At 41.3% G+C, this 12963-nt stretch overlaps 1 protein-coding gene across 1 annotated transcript; it reads right to left on the reverse strand.

The window, feature by feature from the left end:
• Positions 1 to 11142: 11142 nt before the first annotated feature.
• On the reverse strand, positions 11143 to 12632 carry LOC102627970 (phosphatidylinositol-3-phosphatase myotubularin-1-like). Its single transcript, XM_052439837.1, has 5 exons — positions 12613 to 12632; positions 12439 to 12523; positions 11838 to 12059; positions 11401 to 11460; positions 11143 to 11262 (listed from the first exon to the last, which is right to left on the reverse strand). Exons 1-5 carry the CDS (start codon positions 12630 to 12632, stop codon positions 11143 to 11145), a joined length of 507 nt encoding a protein of 168 aa, XP_052295797.1.
• Between the last annotated feature and the right edge of the window lie 331 nt (positions 12633 to 12963).

Here is a 12963-nt window from a genome sequence, read left to right on the forward strand (position 1 = left end):
CAAGCTGATTTTGCACCAGCAAATATAAACATCATTCATAAGAATGCCTGTACCAGTTATACATGTTCATTAATAAAATAGCAACTTCAGGGGATGAAATGTAGCAAAATTTCTCTTTAACCAGTAGTTCCTGAGATTATACAACATACTTATGAAGTAAAAGAAACATCCAAACCATGCTGACAAGCTAAAAACATAATGAAGTCAATTTAACAAAAATTACAAGCTAACTTAAAATACAACCTTTTAATCCATTATACTTAGATTTATCTGTATAGTTTGTTAATGCTTCCTTCTGAACAAATTGTATCATTTATACTCTTAATCCTTCTCCAACTCTATAACTTTTGCAATAATTTTTCTTTTTTTTTTTCAATTGACAAAAACAAAAGACCATTATACTTTTAAATATAACGGTTCCACTATGTAATAATCACATCAAGAATTCCTACTTTTTTCTCATCCTTTCTACTTCGAAAGGGAAAAATTAAAAAAAAAAAAAGATTTGAACCTCAGACTTGTATCCATTTAACTTTTCATTTTCCTTAAATAAAGATTTAATCAAAAAGACCAAGCCCCTGGGCCTGTAAAACCATCGCACTGCAGGAAAAACAATAGAAAAGGAAAAAGAGAGAGAACTTAAAAAAGCAGCTCTTTAGGACAAATTACTGGCTAAGTCCTGCTGTTATCCCAATAGTCATAACAGATGAAGTAAATGCATGCCAGTTACCATAGCTTTTATTGGAATAGGATCCACCCCACTGCTTGTATTAATGTGAAACTACCTGTTGCACAAGAAGTTTCCAAAGCGACAAGAAAGCACACAGTCCAAGAAATCCACCAGAAAAGCCTGGATACGAAAGAGCAGAAAAGTCAACAATTGGTTTTCTCCGGAAAGGATATGAAACAATGAAGAGAGAAGGGGGAAAAATGGAAAGAAAGAAAACATTTCACCAGCACATTCAAGTTTAATGATGGGATATGTTACATAATAAGAAATTCATTTCACATATAGAAGAAAATACATACCGACGAGAACTCAAACGCAAATGGATACATCTGCATCAATTGTGAAACACAATCAACCCACTGCAGAAACAAATTCACACACCAGATCATTAATTTTTCATCAGACAAACTTATAACAGAACTAGAAAGTTGAAGTCCTCCCACAGTAAAGCCAAAGGCATGGAAGAGGAGGACCTCAAGGCAAGCTAGTGTTTATACAGGATTAAGCAGCTACTTAATGAAGTGCGCTAAGAACTTGAGCTTTTGGGTCACAAGGTTTCTCTAACATGGTATCAAAAGATAACGTCTCAAGTTAAGTTTCCACAAGTGCAAACTCAATTTTAATAATTTAAATTTCAATTATTTGGTTCATTTTCGAGCTCTCCTGTATCAAAGCCCATCTGCAAGCTCGTCTTAGTCAACATTTCACATGATGCATGTTAAGATTTATTTTTCATGCCTTTATCGGTTTAAGCTTTTGAATTTTGAAAATATTAATTAAATGAAGATTCTACTAACGACTCAATAGTTAAACTAAATATTAATGCAAGAACCTACAAAAATATGGGAGAATAGTTGTTCTGTGCATGAGAAGAACCAGAAGCTTAAGGTGCTAATGAACCAGACGATTGGCGCATGGGTGATGACGGAAAACTCCCAGTAGAGGACTGCCTACATAATTCAAAAGATATATCACCACTTCCAGAGAGGGTTGGCATTCCCACACGATCCGAAAATGGATGGCCAAATGCTAGCCAATCTTTTTCAACAAGTGCCTGCACCAAGAAAAAAGATTTTATAATTTATGAGTCACATCACGCATCACACTGAGTGCATAATTGAAGAGCAAGGAAAATGATATCCATGTTACCATCTCATATGGATAAGACAAATAAGAACGGTACAGCAACCCAAGAAGAAAATAAAATATAAGCAAAGAAAAAAAAATCAATGCTAACACTTGATTCTGAGACAGTAAAATTAAAATGGGAAAAAAATAAACTAAAAGGGCCACAAAAAACCTATGCATGCAACAAAAGAGTTCCCACATTGCCTCTCATACTAGATTATTTAAGAACATCTTGGCAGAAACATCAGAAAAAAAGATCTTAAAACTGCCAATAAGAGCTAAAGTTTCAAGCATAAAAATGTACCTGAAATCCAGCGAATGTTCGATAGTATGGATCAAGTAACAAATTAGCAAGTGCAACCAACTGAGTTATCCCAACCATCACTGCATAACACAAAGGGAAATGAACATGTTAGACACCAAAATACAAAAATGTTAAAAAAGGCCAATAAAGGCCAATTTCAAGGAAACACTAGAAATACAAATTTTCCATTTTGTTGAGTGTCAACAAAACATTTTCATTTTATTAATCTTTAACACATCAAAATAGGAATTACCTAGGACTTCAAACAGGAAATCTCTAATATCTATCCTGATTACAGAAGTAGATGAAATTGCAATAAAAATTCCTGTCTCTTGCTCTCTCTATCTCGCAGCTCTCTAAATGGTGGAATAAAAAGTCATTTGGATTAAACTCAACTCAATCTAAATAAGGGTGTGTTTGGGAAAAAATTTGCTAAGCTAGCAAAGCCCAGCTACAAGTGTTACCAAACCCTTTAGTAGCTGGGCTTTGCACCACACTCCCAAACGGGCTATTAATTACACAAGTTCATAGACAACTTTAATATCATCGTAATCACTCCAATCTAAAGCTCAGTTTGAGAACTGGATTTTTATCTGCCTCTCTTAGTCTTCAAAGATTGCTGCCAGCAATCCATGAAAAACTCCTGGAGTAAACCTATGTAAAAATACACAATTTTTGACAAAGAGCCCTCCCAAGTTCACATATGAAAACAATGGATTGGTCATTATACCTTGCTGACCAGAGTTTCAGATAAAAACAGCTTAAAAGAAAATAAACAAACAAATAAAGAAATGATAAATGACGAGGTCCTTTTGAAATCATCCTATCTGTCATCCAAGACAAATAGAAAATTCTATAAATGTAACCTAACCTTGTCTCTGCATATATGATATAAACCAGAAATAAGGAATCTAAAAATTGCATATATCTAGAAATATGACTCAATAGCCAATCAAGAATTTATTTAAGTATTCAACCCTGTGAGAGGGTACTCCAATTTCTGCTGGAATCACTGCGTCAACACTGAATGCGAGGGAAAACGGGGTCTCCCTGATGGAGGTGTTTTGAGTAGTCCGGTACGCCTACAGTACCCCAGGTAGCTCGTCTACCCATGCTCCCTTTCTTTCTTCTAGCTTCTTCTTCAGGATACCTTTGATAATCTTGTTAACGGTTTCGACTTACCCATTAGATTGGGGGTGGGCAGGTGTAGCAAATCAGTTGGCTATCCCCAACTCTGAACAAAAGCTTCAAAATTTTTCATTATCGAATTGCTTGCCGTTATCACTGACAATTGCATAGGGGATTCCAAATCTGCAAATGAGATTCTTCCAAATGAATTCGGTGGTTTTCCTTTCTATGATGCTTGTTAGTGGCTCCGCTTCCGCCCATTTTGTAAAATAAACTACCGCCACGACTGCATGTTTTGCTTGCCCCTTTCCGGTAGGTAACGGTCCAATGAGATCCACTCCCCATATAGCGAAGGGCCAAGGGGAAGATATAACTGTTAGCTTCTCTAGGGGTAGGTGGGGTACCCTGGCGAACCTTTGGCATTTGTCACAGCTTCGTACTATATTCTTGGCATCTTCCCGCATGGTTGGCCAGTAGTACCCCTGACGGAGAGCTTTTTACGCTAGTGATTGTGCTCCATAGTGATTGCCACAAATCCCCTCATGTATCTCCCTTATGGCATACTCGGCCTCGTCGCTTCCCAAGCATTTAAGGTAAGGAAGAGTGAACCCTCTTCTGTATAGGGTACCCTGGATCAGGCAATACCGGGCAACTTTATACTTTAATCTTCTTGCTTCACTTTTATCAGAGGGGAGGTCTCCGTCCTTGAGGTACCTTATGATAGGCTCCATCCAAAGCACCTCATCGGACAGTGATCCTACTTCTAATGGCTCTGGGAGACCAACACTGGGTGCGGGTATGTATTCTGTTGTAATGGGGCTAGATGACTGAGCTACCCCAAGGGATGCCATTTTTGCCAGGGTGTCGGCTTCGTTGTTCTCTATTCGGGGTACCCTTTCCATCTTAACCTCACAAAATTGGGATATCAACTCTCTGATTTTTCCGAGGTACCCTTTTATGTTTTCCTCTTTCGCTTGATATTGTGCGGTAATCTAGCTTACCACCAACTGTGAGTCACTCTTGACGTGTACCCTTTTTGCTCCCAAAGCCTTCGACATCCTCAACCCCGCTATGATTGCCTCGTACTCGGCTTCGTTGTTTGAAGCCTTGAATCCGAATTGCAGGGCGTAGCATATTTTCACCTTGTTCGGGTCGATTATAGTAACTCCCGCGCCACTTCTGTGTGAGTTAGAGGAACCATCCACATATATGTCCCAGACCTGCTCCTCTTCATCGGTGGGTGGGGTATCTAACAGGTATCTCATATCACCTTCACCACTTGAGTCATTGGCGAATTCCGTAATGAAATCAGCGATGGCCTAGGCTTTAATCACCGAACGAGGCTTGAAGATGATGTCGAACTCGCTTAATTCGAGGGACCATCGGAGGAGCCTTCCGGACATGTTTAACTTCTGAAGGATTTACCGGAGGGGAAGGTTGGTGACGACTGCAATGGTGTGAGCCTGAAAATATGGTCTGAGCTTCCCTGCGGAGACAACCAATGCCAAAATGATCTTCTCAGAGGTGGGGTACCTCTTTTCGGCATCAACCATAGCCTTACTAGTGTAGTAAATAGGTCGTTGTACCCTATTATCATCCTCTCGGAGTAACACAGAGCTGGTGGCGTGCTCGGATACGGCAAGATACAACAGAAGCACCTCTCCCGGCTCAGGTTTGGCAAGTAGTGGAGCATTAACGAGGTACCCCTTCAGTTCTTGGAAAGCCTCTTCGCAATCGGGTGTCCATTGGAGCTTTTTGCCAGTCTTCAAAGCTTTGAAAAAAGGTTTACACCGGTCGGTAGCCTTGGAGATAAAGCGGCTTAGAGCAACTACCCGGCCTGCCAAGCTTTGAACCTCCTTGATGGTGCTTGGCGATTTCATGTCAAGAACCGCACAAATTTTATCGAGGTTGGCTTCAATCCCCCGTTGTTGTACCATGAACCCGAGAAACTTTCCCGAGGTGACCCCGAACGCACATTTTTCAGGGTTAAGCCGCATCTGATGTCTTCTCAAAACGGTAAAGGTATCTCTGAGGTGCCCCAGGTGTTCCCCCGCATGCACCGATTTGGTGATCATGTCGTCTATGTACACCTCCATGGTGCGCCCGATTTGTTCCTTGAAAATTTTGTTCACTAGCTGCTGATAGGTAGCCCCGGCATTCTTCAAACCAAACGGCATAACCTTATAACAGTATAACCCACGGTTGGTGATGAATGCCGTTTTCTCTTGATCGGGTTCATACATTGGGATTTGGTTGTAACCGGAGAAGGCGTCCATAAAACTAAGCATCTCATGCCCCGCTGTTGCATCAACCTGCTGGTCCACCCGGGGAAGTGGGAAGCTATCCTTGGGGCAGGACTTGTTTAAATCGGTGAAATCCACGCACATACACCACTTTCCGTTTGATTTCTTGACAAGAACAACATTGGACACCCAATCGGGGTACACTGCTTCCCGAATAAACCGTGCTGCTAATAGGCGGTCTACCTCTTGTTCAATTGCATCGTACCTCTCTTGATTGAAGGCGCGACGCTTCTGTTTGACCGATTTATTATGCGGGCTGATATTGAGTTTGTGACAAGAGAGAGAATGTGGGATACCCGGCATATCCGAGTGGGACCAAGCAAATACATCGAGGTGCTCACGTAGGAAGGTGATGAGTTTCTCTCTTTGTTCCTCCGAGAGGTTGGAGCCTACTTTCACTGTCTTTGTTGGGTCGGTGGCGCAAATCGAGACTGAAATAAGATCTTCAACTGGGGTACCCCTTTTTCGTCCTTCAATATTTGGGGATCCAAGGGTGCCTCGACTTCACACCTGGGCTCCAATTGGTCCCCATGGGTACTCTCGAGCTATCCCCCGCAACTGCTTCTACACCCATTGATGAGGATTCCAACTGCTCTCGTGAGTGGGCTACCTGAGGAGATTTTTTTAGTATCACTCTCCGCCGTCTAGCGAGCGCTCGCCTTGAGGGATAAGGTGTAGGCTGGCTGCCACTGGGGTACCCCTTCATTGGCGAATCAGAAGCTATTTGGTAAGTGACTTTGGAGGCCACGGAGTAACATCCACGAGTCGATTGCTGGTCCCCTTTAATAGTGATCACCTCTTGGGCGACCGGGACTTTCATGGCGAGGTAGTGCATGGATACCACCGCTTTAGTGGCTACTAAAAACGGCCTACCCAATATAATATTATAGGCACCCGGACGATCTACAATAAGAAAATCAATCATATGAACAACATGGTGAGGTACCTTACCAAGTGTAACGGGAAGCGTAATGATGCCTTTTGGTATAACCATATCTCCAGTGAACCCAATAAGAGGCGTATCATATGGGGTGATCTTTGGCGACTCAATCAATAGTTGATCCAAGGCACTTTTGAAAATGATGTCAACGGAGCTGCCGGTATCCACAAGAGTTCTTGCTACCTTACCAGTGGCAACCTTCAACGTAATTACGAAGGCATCATCGTGGGAGTACGAGATGCCCTTCGCATCGTTTTCTGTAAAAAGGATAGGCGGGGGATGGTGGGGTACCTTTGGTGTACCCCATTCATTAAGGTTGACTTCTCTGCCAATATTGGTGGTTATCGACAACGATCTACCATAGCCTTTGATAGCCCTCCTAGATTGGTCTGCTAAAGTCGGTCCGCCCATGATCATCCAGACATACACGCCCTTCTTGTGTCCAGGGGGTACCTCTCGTTCAGGACTACCATCAGCTACCCGCTTGCCTTTATCCTGCTCCGCGGATTTCCGAGCTTCTCTCATGCCAGCAACAAATTCTTTGAGGTACCCGCTGAGAATCAAAGATTCAATTTCCTCTCGCTAGGTGAAGCACTCGGCTGTGCTGTGACCAAAGTCCTCATGGAACTCGCAATACTTCAGGCTACGCTTCATGTTGGGGCACTTTTTCATTGGCTTAGGAGGACGGAGGAGGCCGCTATCCCGAATGTGGTAGAAGATCTGCTCTGGGGATCGATTCAGTGGGTGGTAAGATTCGTACCGAGGCCTCGGTGGTGGCTCTCGCTGATCCAGTGGTCGCGATCTTGGAGGTTGGGGTACCCTTGAGGTACCCTGAAGGTTATACCCTCGTCCCTGCAGGGCAGCCCGTAGAGGGCTTCGTGCTCGGGGTACCCGCAGTATTGGGGCCTCCACCCGCTTGGACTTCTCCTTATTCTTTGTAACATCGGCCTTATCTTCTTGGCGCTTCAATTGGCATTTTTCGTCCATCTCCACTTGTTGCAACGCCCGAGAACGGGCTTCCCCATATAAAAGTGGACGCTTCTTTTGAAAAGAACGCCATAACTTGTCCAACCGTAAATTTTTCTCAAAATGGGTCAATGTGTATTGGTTTCCAAATGCTCCAGTTCGCAGCACCTCTTGGTGGAAACGACTTACATACTCTGCCAAAGGCTCGGCTTCCCCTTGCTTGATAAAGGCAAGTTTGGAGGCTACCCTATCTTGAGTGGAAGCATAGAAAAACTCTTTAGTAAATTTGGATAACAATTGGTGTAAGGAAGATATTCTACCCGCTTTCAAAGAGCGAAACCATGACTTCGCAGGGCCCGTGAGTGTGTGTGTAAACATCCTACACATGGCGCTCTCATCTACACCCTTGATAAGCATTTGGTCACGGTATAGCTCAGCATGCTCCGAGGGGTCAGTGGTACCCGAGTATTGGGGTATATGAGGCATGGCGAACGCCTCGGCGAGAGTTGCCGTCCTAATCTCCATAGTGAATAGCGATTGGTAGGTCATTGGCGTTGGAGCAGCGGTGATGTTTTTCTTCTCGGAGAGGAGCTTCACTTGGGCTTCCAGGTTCTCCATCTTTTCCACAAGTTCGAGGGATACCCTCGGTGTACTCGATGATGTCGTCGCCATTTGAGAAGCCATTTTGGCGTTTAACTTCTCACGGAGATCCTCGTGGGTACGCTTTGCACGCCTCGTACCCTAGCTACTGCGGGAATTGCAAGAGGCGGTGGAACGCTCGTCGCGGGACCCCATGGTTTGAAACTTAGAACGGGTACCCGATGGCCTAGGCTTTGGCTTGCTGGCCTCGGGTACCCCTCTTCTGACCATAGCTTGGTCATCCGTTTGAGGTGGTGGAGCTTCTAGCGTCACTGGTGGAAGTGAACTTTCGGGTGCCCGAGATCCGACCGCCCTAAGTATTGCGTGGGCAAGATCCTCAAAACGCTTGTGTGAAATAGGTTCTTCTTCTTGGCGAACACCCGTTGATTGCTTGACACCCTTGCTCTTACTGATGCGGGCTACCCTTCTCGCGGGATCACTACCTTCACTACTGCTGTCATCTCTCATCCTTGTAGGATCCCCCATTAAACCTTCGGGAGGTACGTTGGGTGCCATGTATTGGAGTACACACAACAACTAGTTTGGTAACCGTGGAGGAGGCTTTTTGTGCGTGTCCCCACAGACGGCGCCAATTGTTTTCAACTGATTTTGGGGTAGGAAAAGTCAAACCAATCTAGAACAATGAATTTATATTTTTAGGGGAGATGGGGTACCTCACTAGTTTATTGTGTGCGGTGCGGTGTATCTAAGATTTGGGGGAGGTGAGAAAGGGAGAGAGAGTGGTAACAATGGTGAAAGGTTTAGAACTAAGAGAGGTGTCCTTTGAAATGGGCTTCATGCCTGCAAAACAATGAAATAGAGGTTAGAGGTGAAGCCGGGGTACCCCGGCATTCACACTCCGACGCTCAAGTTAGCAAACTCAAGCTTTAATGGTAAAGAGAGCTGGCTAGCCCTCTGTAAATTAGGGTTTAAGGTTGAAGAAAACCTATTTTTTGGAGTGTGAGTGTTAATGGTGAGTGAGAGCCCTCCCCAGAATGAAACCTAGGCGCCTTTATATATGGAGTACCTCAGCTGCCACGTGGCGTACCCTTTTTGGCTAACGTCCTTTTATCTCTTTATGATTTTTAGGCCGTTATCTGCATGTTCGCAGCATATCTCATCTTTTGGAAACGTGGCGCGCGCTGGAGAGTGGTCCAGGGTACCTCTACAGTAGCTGTCGGGTAGGCGGCTAGGGACCACTGTCCTTGGGACAGTGTCCTTCACTTTTCGTAGAGGTGGCAGGCGGTTGTCCCTCCTTTTAGCACGTTGTTTTTTATCCTTAATTCTGACAAAATCGAATAATATCTTTTAGGAGGCGGAGACGTTTCTAATGGTGGATATTTTTTGGAGATACCTCGAGTTACGTGGGGTACCTCTAATTGTACGGGGTACCTCTATTTGTGTGGGGTACCTCTATTTATATGGGATACGTCTATTTACATGGGGTACCTCTAATTGTGTGGGGTACCTCTATTTGTGTGGAGTACCTCTAATTATGCGGGGTACCTCAAATTGTGCTGGATTCATTCCATTGGTTGACATGTGGTGCTCTATTGCCTTTCCTATTTTTCCCTCAAACAATAAGTAAACAAGTTGATTTTGCACCAGCAAATATAAACATCATTCATAAGAATGCTTGTACCAGTTATATATGTTCATTAATAAAACAACAACTTCAGGGGAGGAAATGTAGCAAAATTTCTCTTTGACCAGTCGTTCTTGAGATTATACAACATACTAATGAAGTAAAAGAAACATCCAAACCATGCTGACAAGCTAAAAACATAATGAAATCAATTTAACAAAAATTACAAACTAACTTAAAATACAACCTTTTAATCCATTATACTTTAGATTTATCTGTATAGTTTGTTAATGCTTCCTTCTGAACAAATTGTATCATTTATACTCTTAATCCTTCTCAAACTCTATAACTTTTGCAGCAATTTTTCTTTTTTCTTTTTAATTGACAAAAACAAAAGACCATTATGCTTTTAAATATAACAGTTCCACTATGTAATAATCACATCAAGAATTCTTAATTTTTTCTCATCCTTTCTACTTCGAAAGAGGAAATTTTTTTTAAAAAAAAAAGATTTGAACCTCAGACTTGTATCAATGTAACTTATCATTTCCCTTAACTAAAGATTTAATCAAAAAGACCAAGCCCCTGGGCATGTAAAGCCATCGCACTGCAGGAAAAACAATAGAAAAGGAAAAAGAGAGAGAACTTAAAAAAGCAGCTCTTTAGGACAAATTACTGGCTAAGTCCTGCTGTTATCCCAATATTCATAACAGATGAAGTAAATCCATGCTAGTTACCATAGCTTTTATTGGACTAGGATCCACCCCACTGCTTGTATTAATGTGAAACTACCTGTTGCACAAGAAGTTTCCAAAGCGACAAGAAAGCACACAGTCCAAGAAATTCACCAGAAAAGGTTGGGTACGAAAGAGTAGAAAAGTCAACAATTGGTTTTCTCTGTATAGTTTAGATTTATCTGTATAGTTTGTTAATGCTCCATTCTGAACAAATTGTATCATTTATACTCTTAATCCTTCTCAAACTCTATAACTTTTGCAGCAATTTTTCTTTTTTCTTTTTAATTGACAAAAACAAAAGACTATTATGCTTTTAAATATAACAGTTCCACTATGTAATAATCACATCAAGAGTTCTTAATTTTTTCTCATCCTTTCTACTTCGAAAGAGGAAAGATTAAAAAATGAAAAAAAGATTTGAACCTCAGACTTGTATCAATCTAACTTTTCATTTCCCTTAACTAAAGATTTAATAAAAAAGACCAAGCCCCTGGGCATGTAAAACCATCGCACTGCAGGAAAAACAATAGAAAAGGAAAAAGAGAGAGAACTTAAAAAAGCAGCTCTTGAGGACAAATTACTGGCTAAGTCCTGCTGTTATCCCAATAGTCATAACAGATGAAGTAAATGCATGCCAGTTACCACAGCTTTTATTGGAATAGGATCCAACCCACTGCTTGTATTAATGTGAAACTACCTGTTGCACAAGAAGTTTCCAAAGCGACAAGAAAGCACACAGTCTAAGAAATCCACCAGAAAAGCCTGGATACGAAAGAGTAGAAAAGTCAACAATTGGTTTTCTCTGGAAAGGATATGAAACAATGAAGAGAGAAGGGGGAAAAATGGAAAGAAAAAAACATTTCACCAGCACATTCAAGTTTAATGATGGGATATGTTACAGAATAAGAAATTCATTTCACATATAGAAGAAAATACATACCGACGAGAACTCAAAGGCAAATGGATACATCCGCATCAATTGTGAAACACAATCAACCCACTGCAGAAACAAATTCACACACCAGATCATTAATTTTTCATCAAGATTGAGCAGCAACTTAATGAAGTGCGCTAAGAACTTGAGCTTTTGGGTCAAAAGGTTTCTCTAACATGGTATCAAAAGATAATGTCTCAAGTTAAATTTCCATAAGTGCAAACTCAATTTTAATTATTTAAATTTCAATTCTTTGGCTCATTTTCGAGCTCTCCTGTATCTAAGCCCATCTGCAAGCTCATCTTAGTCAACATTTCACATGATAAATGTTAAGATTTGTTTTTCAGGCCCTTATCGGTTTAAGCTTCTGAATTTTGAAAATATTAATTAAATGAAGATTCTACTAACGACTCAATAGTTAAACTAAATATTAATGCAAGAACCTGCAAAAATATGGGAGAATAGTTATTCTGTGCATGAGAAGAACCAGAAGCTTGAGGTGCTAATGAACCAGACGATTGGCGCATGGGTGATGACGGAAAACTCCCAGTAGAGGACTGCCTACATAATTCAAAAGATATATCACCACTTCCAGAGAGGGTTGGCATTCCCACACGATCCGAAAATGGATGGCCAAATGCTAGCCAATCTTTTTCAACAAGTGCCTGCACCAAGAAAAAAGATTTTATAATTTATGAGTCACATCACGCATCACACTGAGTGCATAACTGAAGAGCAAGGCAAATGATATCCATGTTACCATCTTATATGGATAAGACAAATAAGAACGGTACAGCAACCCAAGAAGAAAATAAAAAATAAGCAAAGAAAAAAAAAATCAATGCTAACACTTGATTCTGAGGCAGTAAAATTAAAATGGGAAAAAAATAAACTAAAAGGGCCACAAAAAACCTATGCATGCAACAAAAGAGTTCCCACATTGCCTTTCATACTAGATTATTTAAGAACATCTTGGCAGAAACATCAGAAAAAAAGATCTTAAGACTGCCAATAAGAGCTAAAGTTTCAAGCATAAATATGTACCTGAAATCCAGCGAATGTTCGATAGTATGGATCAAGTAACAAATTAGCAAGTGCAACCAACTGAGTTGTTCTATCCCAACCATCACTGCATAACACAAAGGCAAATGAACATGTTAGACACCAAAATACAAAAATGTTAAAAAAGGCCAATAAAGGCCAATTTCAGGGAAACACCTGAAATACAAATTTTCCATTTTGTTGAGTGTCAACAAAACGTTTTCATTTTATTAATCTTTAACACATCAAAATAGGAATTAACTAGGACTTCAAACAGGAAATCTCTAATATCTATCTTGATTACAGAAGTAGGCGGAATTGCAATAAAAATTCTTGTCTCTTGCTCTCTCTATCTCGCAACTCTCTAAATGGTGGAATAAAAAGTCATTTGGATTAAACTCAACTCAATCTAAATTAGGGTGTGTTTGGGAAAAAAAATTGCTAAGCTACCAAAGCCCAGCTACAAGTGTTACCAAACCCTTTAGTAGCTGGGCTTTGCACCACACTTCCAAACGGGCTATCAATTAC

This window comes from Citrus sinensis, chromosome 4 (assembly GCF_022201045.2).
Source record: "Citrus sinensis cultivar Valencia sweet orange chromosome 4, DVS_A1.0, whole genome shotgun sequence".
NCBI classification, from domain to species: domain Eukaryota; kingdom Viridiplantae; phylum Streptophyta; class Magnoliopsida; order Sapindales; family Rutaceae; genus Citrus; species Citrus sinensis.

What these genes read in the sequence shown, in the direction of transcription:
- LOC102627970 (XM_052439837.1), bottom strand. Translation starts at nt 12,632, where the DNA reads ATGGAAAATTTGTATTTCAG. An exon ending in ATGGAAAATTTGTATTTCAG is followed by an intron (nt 12,524 to 12,612) that starts GTGTTTCCCTGA and finishes TGTGTTATGCAG; the next exon opens with TGATGGTTGGGATAGAACAA. An exon ending in GAACATTCGCTGGATTTCAG is followed by an intron (nt 12,060 to 12,438) that starts GTACATATTTAT and finishes TTCTTGGTGCAG; the next exon opens with GCACTTGTTGAAAAAGATTG.